Source organism: Prunus avium, chromosome 1, assembly GCF_965620075.1.
Source record: "Prunus avium chromosome 1, drPruAviu1.hap1.1, whole genome shotgun sequence".
NCBI classification, from domain to species: Eukaryota; Viridiplantae; Streptophyta; class Magnoliopsida; order Rosales; family Rosaceae; genus Prunus; species Prunus avium.
In genome coordinates this window covers 52,553,919-52,562,271 of record NC_142284.1, presented here as the reverse complement: position 1 = coordinate 52,562,271, position 8,353 = coordinate 52,553,919, and the positions used below count along the sequence as shown (strand labels likewise).

Here is an 8,353-nt window from a genome sequence, read left to right as displayed (position 1 = left end):
AACTATTCTCTTATCAAATATGTGATACATATTAGATTATCAAAATTGTAATTCGACACTGTTCTAGAAAATAAAATTGCGTTCAAATTAATAACTTTGTTAAATGTTATTGAACGTTCCAAATTAGGATTGTGTGATGAGAGAACATTTGTGATAAGATACTTATCCACAAAGTGAAAGATCACAAAATTAAGATGGCTTATTCAAACCATAAAGAAATGGGCCTACATCTATTATTATAGTCATTCTCATTAAAGCAAATGGGATCATAAGTCTCTCTCATTAGCTCATCTTCACACCTATATTCATACCCCACAACTCTCATCTTTTTATTCCAATCAATCATCGTGCACCACTATGCAACCCAATTGGATCTAACCCACCTCAACCCATGCCATCTCATAATCCCACACACACACCCCTTTTAAAACCCCAAAAACAAGTCCTTTACACTTCTTCTTCTTATTCTTCATTTTTTATTCTTTAAAACCCACAAATTCAAGTATTCAGAAAACCAACCACCAATTTCTGTCTCTCTGTAAAAAGAAACTCTGAACCTGGTTCTACTGAAACTTTCGTTTTGTTGCTGTTTGTTTAATCCACACAAGTCTTTTTCTTTCGGATCTGCCGGTGTGTGTTCTCAAGTTTTGTGCCGTCACTCTTTGCCTTACTTTCCGGATTCTAGATGCACACACACACAAAAAAACAAGCACCACCCAATCACCCAAATGCCTTAAACAAATCCAATTTTTAAGATCAAATTAAACAATTGATCATCCATTTTCAAGACCTTTGACGACCCAATAATTCTTCCCACCTTTCCCCACAAAGTGAATCTTTGCTTCGTCATCACACTCCTTAATTTGATATACTTGATATCTTTTTGTCACTATAAATAGTCGCATATAATATGCTACAAGATCATCAGCTAGTCCAGTGTCGAACACCTTAGCTACTGACTCTTAGATCCATAAATTCTCCAAGAAATTCAATTTTTTATGACAATTTCTTCATCTGGGTAGTTTTATTTACACTTCTAGATTAGAAATTCGCAGCTTGTTTGTGTTTGTGTTTGATTTCCATCAATGGCGGCTGTGAAATCATCATCTTCATCGGTATCAAACCCAGTTTCTGATCAATGTTCTGACCAAGAAAGCAGCAACAAATCTGAGCCGTTAATTCCTGGGTTACCGGACGAGATTGCCGAGCTCTGCCTTCTTTACCTTCCCTACCCCTACCAAGCTCTGGTGCGTTCTGTCTCTGCTTCGTGGAACAGAGCCATCACAGACTCTAGCTTCGTTCGCTTCAAGAAATCTGTGTCTCTTCCTCTGCCTTATCTTTTCGTCTTTGCCTTCAACAAGTTGACGTCCAGGATTCAGTGGCAGGCGCTGGACCCTCGATCGGGCCGTTGGTTTGTTTTGCCTCCTATGCCATGCCCCAAGGCCGCCTGCCCACCGGGCTTCGCATGCACATCGCTGCCACGTCAGGGGAAGCTCGTTGTCTTGGGCGGCGTGCGGTCAGACTCAGAATGTTCTACGCGTACCACCATCGTGTATCGTACGTCTACAAATCAATGGTCAATAGCCGCTCCAATGCGGACTCCACGATCATTTTTTGACGCGGGAAATATCAACGGTAAGATCTTGGCGGTTGGCGGTGGTGTGGCCCGCAATGGTGATTTGATTAGGGCCGTAGACTGTTATGACCCCGAAAATGACACGTGGGCGGCGTCTGCCGCGCTGCCCACGAATCAGGCCAAGTACGACTCCAATGTGGTGGGAAACAAGATGTACGTCACAGAAGGGTGGGTGTGGCCGTTTATGCATTCGCCACGTGGCGCGGTCTATGACCCGGACGAGGACACTTGGCAGGAGATGAGGCGGGGGATGAGGGACGGGTGGACGGGGGTTAGCGTGGTGGTGGGTGAGAGGTTGTTGGTCATATCGGAGTACGGAGACTGTCCGATGAAGGTGTACGATCCGGATGAGGACACATGGCGGTATGTGAGTGGGGACAAGTTCCCATGTGAGGCACTGAGACGGCCTTTTGCTGCGAGCGGGGTGGAAGGGAACATATATGTGGTGGCATGTGGGTTGAATGTGGGAATAGGAAGGCTGTCTGAGTGTGGAGGAGGAAAGGGTGAGCTAAAAGTTGAGTGGCAGGTTGTGCCAGCTCCAACTGCTTTTAGGGGCTTCTCTCCTTCTAGTTGTCAAGTGCTTTATGCCTAAAATAATTGAGTTTCATCAATTATCATTCATGTTTGTTTTTGGCTTCGTTAGGCAATTCTATTTTAAACTATGCACAACCCAACTTCTTTTATATTGTTTACATAATAATATTCTACAGCTAGCCCTAATATTTGCTTTGCTCTTCCACACACTTTTTTAGGTTTGTTTGACCACTTCGATGAGCCAACTTACTCTCGTTGCAATGAAGTTTTTCTCCTCTCGGTGGCCTATGTGATCCGTCATATCTTATCTTATCCAAATCTTGTAGAATATTTTGCATTGGCTCCAAATTAAAGTTGCTAATGATAAAAAGAGAAAAAAGGACCATAACCATTCTTGAGGGTTTTCAGAGTCGGAAGATCTTTTTCATGCCTTTAATTATTGGATAGAAAATTCAAAGCAATCCAGTTAAGGCCAATTTTTTTTTAATAAGATGTGAAACATGCACGGGTCTCACAGCTTTTACTTTATGCTTTCGATTAGATTTGAGCAACTTGAGTTGATTATATTTGACATGCGTCATGATGTTTTCAGAGAAGCTTTGAGTTGAGTTTGAGGCAAGTTTCCATCAACAGAGCAAATTGAGGAATAACCAATAAAAAAAGGACACGGCATTTTTGTTTTTTTCCATCACTTACGTCGGAAAGGGATGCTGAAGAAGCATCAACGCGGTTAAATATGGCATAAAATTCTCATCTTATGTAAAATTGAAATTGTCACGTTTGGGGTCTAGAATCTTCTACGTACGCGCTTATTACACAACAATTGGACCTTTCTCCATCCTTTCCAGTTCCCAAAATTCCAGACTAGGCTAGAACTTTGAAAAAATCCCAAAAGAAACCTCCCTATATAAACATGAAGCCTTGAAAACTTTGTGATCATACTGCCTGCATCTATTATCTTACCAGCAAATAAACAGCTTTAACTTAGCTTCTTCAGCCTTGAAACATACCAAAAACGCAGCAACCCGAGACAGAAAAGAAGGAAAGAGAGAGAAAGGAGCAAGCAACCCAGAAACCCGGAAAGGCTCGAGAGGGTTAAAGGAAGAAGGAACCATGTGTTTCGTGTTTGTGTGTGGTGAAGATGAGACGGTGCTTTCAAGGCAACCAGCACCAGGGGCATGCCCCTACTGTAGAGGAATGGTGCAAGCCATGGATGTTGAGAGCCGGTGGACGTTCTGCTTCCTGCCTCTCTACTGGAAGACCAAGCGCAAGTTATACTGCACCGTGTGCACTAGGCGCTTGGTAGTGCAGTGATATAAACCCAAATCATAAATACAGAGATTGCAATTTGTGCTCGTGTATATATATAGCAGTATATATGTAATATGACTTTTTGTTATTACTGCGAAACAAAATGACAGGCTCTATTTACATGTGTGCATCATTTTTGTGTAGTTCTTTCTAGATTTTGTTTGATTGCTCTAACTAAATTGAAACGCAATCTAGTTTCTATTTCTTATAACCCATCGAGATTGCCATGTCTGCCAGTTGATCTACAACCAGCAACCAGTTTCATGGTTTTCCTTTTGGGCATTTCTTGCAATTGAAAACATCAGAGGGAAGTATGTTCTAAAGTTTTCAATTGCTGAATCTCAAGGGCCAAAGGGTGATGAATATCAAAGCTCATAAGGGACAATTCTCTTTTCCCTAAGAGAACATCGAAAAGTCCATTTCCTCTCAAGTTTCCAATTGCTAATTCACAAGGGCAAACACAAAACAGAGTCCCATAGCAAAGCCCCACAATTAGACTGTTAATCAACTATGTATTCTAACTTTTCCAACATAAAGGGCAAGCAAAACTGCAAATCTTTAAGAATCAGTTCATAAATGAGAGGATTTTCCTTGGAGCTCATATACTAATCGTAGCTATGGATTGATGGGATCAACAATCACATCACTTACAGAGTTTCAACTTTTTAAAATATGCCGATACCACGGATTTGGGGTAAGGTTTTGTGGCGAGACAAGTTGGGTAGTTTTCAGGTTGTTCAATCCACAGTTTGTGTGCTATGCCACCAGCTGTGAGCTTCTCCGACAAGTTCAATATCTGGGGTTCTCCTTTCACCTCAAGAGTAACCTGCACAACCATTGTGATCAGTACTTTTAAAGCAATTGCAGCCAAAAATTCCAGCATACAATGACCAAATTTGCAAACCCCACTGATCGGTTAACATGAAAATTCCCACCCAACTTGAACACAAATTTCTGGCACTAATCTCAATGCCCCAATTGAATGAGCAATGATTTTAACCCAAAAACATGAACATCACCATTACTAAGAATCACACTTTCCCTTCAACATTTGGAACCAAAAACATCAAGTAAGTTCAACCCAGAAATCAGAAAATGTTGCTGCACTAAAAAAATCCAACCTTTCCAACATCACATTCAAACCCAAGTTTAATAATTTGAAATTATACTGACCAAAGCACCATAAAGGAGCAAGCTTTACAAGTTACCTTGTGCATAGAGTCGATATTTTCTGGGCTACAGTACTGAAGGGTGTGAGGGTCGTTTTTGTGGGACCAAATGGCGGATACGGAGGCATGACAGCCCTGTGTGACCACGCTCCCCATCGGCCACGTGTCGATTAGGTCACGGCGGAGCACCACGTACTGAACCAGGACGTCCGGAGGGGTCTCGGATTTCGAGGTGTCCGAGTTGGCTTCGGCAGCGGGTTGACTCATCGAGTTTCGGACGAGTCGACTCGGGAGAACGGCCGCGTTGGAAGAGAGTTTGGCCCCAAAACCAATTGGAGGTTTTGAGAGTGAGAAAGAGAGCGTGAGATGGGAGTGGGAGGAGGTGCAACGAAGTGGCGCCACAAGGCACGCCATGGTATAATTACACGTTGGAGCATCTGCATCCTGTCCTACTTTATGTTTAATTTGATGTTTTTTTTGCCTTGTAGGGCCTTAACTTGATGTTTTTGGGTATTGCCTGACTTGAGGCCCAACCCAAGCTCGATAATAAAATTATTATGGGCCCGTTTGAGACTCTTTACGTGGGAAATAATTATGCTCATAAACGTTTTTGCTAGAAACACTTTTTTTTTTTGTTGATAGAAAAACATGTTGGGTGCTTCATCAGAAGCGCTTTTATTAAAAGCATGTTGAAATGTTTATTAAGTTTCAGGTGCTTCGTAAAGAATCACTTGTTTGGTGCTTCACCCTAATCGCTTTTACACGTTGAAATGTTTGTTAAAAGATTTCAATACTTCATGAAGAAGAAATTGCTAGGCACTTCACCAAAATCATGTTCATTAGAGACACGATGAAATGTTGATTACAAATTTAGGTGTTTCGTAAAGACTGAGAAGGTTGACTCGAGAATAAATTTCATTGAGGGCTCCGTCATAAGATTATGTAAAACACTTTTGATATCTACCTATACAAGCTTCAACTAGGCTATATTAGGTTCAGCTCGAGCTCAATGGCCTGCCATGCCATGAGTCGAAAGATACTTTGACTCATGGCCCGGCCCAGCTTAAGTACCTTAATGGGAGGTGATTGGGCCAATCCATCTCGCGTGGAGCCTAACCCAAGACAAATCAACCTAGCCAGGCCTATTTTACTAACTGGATATTGGTAAGATAGCTAAATGGAAATTGGAATCGAAATACTTTTTGGAAAATAAAAAACAAACAAAAGCACACACCCACACAAGGGTAACCGAAGCAGTCGATATTTGACTCCAACACCTAAAAACAAGGTCGATGATGACACATTATTGAGTTTTAGTTCCTCCTCCAGAAAAAAGATTCTGGTGACTTCCGAAGTCAGGTTTTGGTTTCTATCAGTTTCTGTTTCATATGTCTACTTGTTTGCTGGCTTTCCTTGTTTGCCCCGACCAAACAAAAATCCTTGAAGCTGTAAGCCCGTAACCTAATCAATCAGAAATGACTTTGAACCATTTCAGTATCTTTGTGATATGATCGAGTTGAAGTCAATAATTTTCTGGAGAGAAAAAGTAGTTTCTTTTTTCCTTTTTTCCTTTTTTTAAGGAACAGGATAAAAGATCTGTAATATTTTAAACCCTAGGCTATGTTCCATACCAAAACCTGACCAAGATAATTGATTGAGGGGCAAACAGGTCTTTATACTTGAGATATCCGATTCAGCAGATCATGTATATCCATTTCCTATTAACACCCAAAAAAAATAAAAAAATAAAAAGAATAATCCAAAAGATAATGGAGATAATATTTACTAAAACATATATTTTATATAATTTTTTTCTGGGTGGACATAGAAACAGACACAGACCCTCCAGCCAACAACCCTAAAAAACAAAAGAAAGAAAAAGAAAACCAAATAATCAACCCAAGTTGATGTTGTTAATGGTCTTGCAGATCTGAGAGGCAATAGCAACTTCTTGACTTGAAACTCTTGAGCCTTCTGTCAAGCAAATTCTTTGGGGCTCTTCTGTCTTGCTGTTCCTTGTCATCTGATGAAGATTGGTCTGATGATGGGTCTTGCTGTTCTTGTTGTTCCTGCTGCTGTTCATCATCTTCTTCATCTTCTTCATGTTCAGCTAGGGCTAGCAAAGGCATGGATTTTGGGTTGGGCCAGTTGTAGAAAGATGAAGACTTTCTTGACCATTTGGAGGCAATCAAAACCCTCCTCCTCTTGTTGAATGGGTTGTCTCTCTTCTCCACCTCCTTCACTGAGCTCACAGAGCTCACTTCTGACAGACTTGCAAATGACTTTGATTTTCCTGAGAAGTAATTGGATAATCCCCTCCTGAATAAACAAATTTTATATATTAAAAAAAAAAAACCATATGAAAATCAACCCAAGCTAATTAAGCAAGTTATTAACATATAAAACCACTAATTAAATTATAATTAATTAATTAATTAATTATTACCAGGATCAAAACTGAAATTCAACAAAGATGATCACTTTAAGCAAAAACATAAAATGAAAATTCCATGTTGCAGATCTAAACAGTGACTTACTTGATTGGAAGAGACTCTTCTAACGAACCAAACGAACCCAGAGAACCCAACACTCCTCCGCCTCCGCCGCCGTTAAACTTGCTCTGCACCTCCTCGCCGTCGCCGTCATCTCCTTTGGAATCGTCTTCTTCGCTGTCGTCGGGAGCCCCGATCGAGGACGAGCTATCCGAGGAAGCCTCCTCGGACCTCGGCCGCGCATCCACGTTCTGCTTCACGAAGAGACGGCCGCGGCCGTCCCCGATGGAGAAGGCGGGGCCCACCAAGACATCCATTCAACAGAGAGGTTGCTGTTTGTTTGTTCGGTCTGGAAACACAGCAGCAGTAATAACAAAAGAGGATATATAGTGTGTTGCTGTTGCTGCTGCTGAGGCGGCGGTGATGGAAAATTTCGGGTTTACCCCTCACCGCTGCGACGTCGTCTTCGTTTGAGCTTCCAGATTACGGGGCTTGTTGTCATCAATTGGAAAAAAGGAGGAGAAGAAGAAGACGGTGAAGCAGAGTCATAAGACACAGAGAGAGAGATGGAGAGAGAAGCCTTGTGTTGTGTAATTAAAGAGAGACAAAGGGGAAGAGAGGGGGTAGGGGGTGCGCAGGTTAAGGAAGAGGCAGGGGGTGGAGGATAAGCCAAAACCCACAAATATAAATAAATTGAAAAATAAAAAAAAGGAGGTAAAATGGTACAATTAGACAGCTATACATATAGACAACAGTAGTCACAGGGCTCACAACAAAAACGCAACACATGGACATGGGTGTTGGGGTGCGGTGAGTAAATTGGTGGGTGTGTTTAGAAGAGGAGAGGCTAACGTCCGCCGTCGGCGAAATAGGAACCACGCGCTTTGACACGTTCGTAATTACGTGGCAAAGACAGTGACCAGAAATATCCACTCTAACTTATCCTGTTGTTCGCTGCCTTCTTCTACACCCTTCCACTTCGTTCCCTTTTTTATTAAAAAATATATATATATATATATAAATTCAAAATACCAAAAACCCTTTTCTTTAATTTTAATTTATTTTTGGTTTTGTCCCCGTTGGGGTTGTCTGAGCAGGGTTTTAATGAGGTCTCGTTTGTTCGTTCAAGTCTGTAACCTTACACTATTTGAATGAAAATTTACTACTTCCTCTAAAAAAAAAGAATAATGCTATTTAGACACACAACATTG

At 41.3% G+C, this 8,353-nt stretch overlaps 4 protein-coding genes across 4 annotated transcripts; 2 read left to right on the top strand and 2 right to left on the bottom strand.

Moving 5' to 3' along the window:
• Nucleotides 1-322: 322 nt before the first annotated feature.
• On the top strand, nucleotides 323-2,356 carry AFR (Galactose oxidase/kelch repeat superfamily protein). Its single transcript, XM_021979065.2, has one exon. It carries the CDS (start codon nucleotides 1,086-1,088, stop codon nucleotides 2,226-2,228), a length of 1,143 nt encoding a protein of 380 aa, XP_021834757.1. The 5' UTR covers nucleotides 323-1,085; the 3' UTR covers nucleotides 2,229-2,356.
• A 615-nt stretch (nucleotides 2,357-2,971) lies between these two features.
• Nucleotides 2,972-3,614, top strand: LOC110774524 (methionyl-tRNA synthetase). The gene has a single exon (XM_021979067.2). It carries the CDS (start codon nucleotides 3,284-3,286, stop codon nucleotides 3,482-3,484), a length of 201 nt encoding a protein of 66 aa, XP_021834759.1. The 5' UTR covers nucleotides 2,972-3,283; the 3' UTR covers nucleotides 3,485-3,614.
• A 399-nt stretch (nucleotides 3,615-4,013) lies between these two features.
• Nucleotides 4,014-5,083, bottom strand: LOC110774523 (Peptidyl-tRNA hydrolase II (PTH2) family protein). The gene is made up of 2 exons (XM_021979066.2): nucleotides 4,690-5,083; nucleotides 4,014-4,307 (listed from the first exon to the last, which is right to left on the bottom strand). The coding sequence occupies exons 1-2, from the start codon at nucleotides 5,062-5,064 to the stop codon at nucleotides 4,125-4,127; spliced, it is 558 nt and encodes a 185-aa protein (XP_021834758.1). The 5' UTR covers nucleotides 5,065-5,083; the 3' UTR covers nucleotides 4,014-4,124.
• A 1,348-nt stretch (nucleotides 5,084-6,431) lies between these two features.
• LOC110774545 (protein OXIDATIVE STRESS 3 LIKE 4) lies at nucleotides 6,432-7,841 on the bottom strand. The gene is made up of 2 exons (XM_021979093.2): nucleotides 7,188-7,841; nucleotides 6,432-6,969 (listed from the first exon to the last, which is right to left on the bottom strand). The coding sequence occupies exons 1-2, from the start codon at nucleotides 7,457-7,459 to the stop codon at nucleotides 6,564-6,566; spliced, it is 678 nt and encodes a 225-aa protein (XP_021834785.1). The 5' UTR covers nucleotides 7,460-7,841; the 3' UTR covers nucleotides 6,432-6,563.
• Nucleotides 7,842-8,353: the final 512 nt, after the last annotated feature.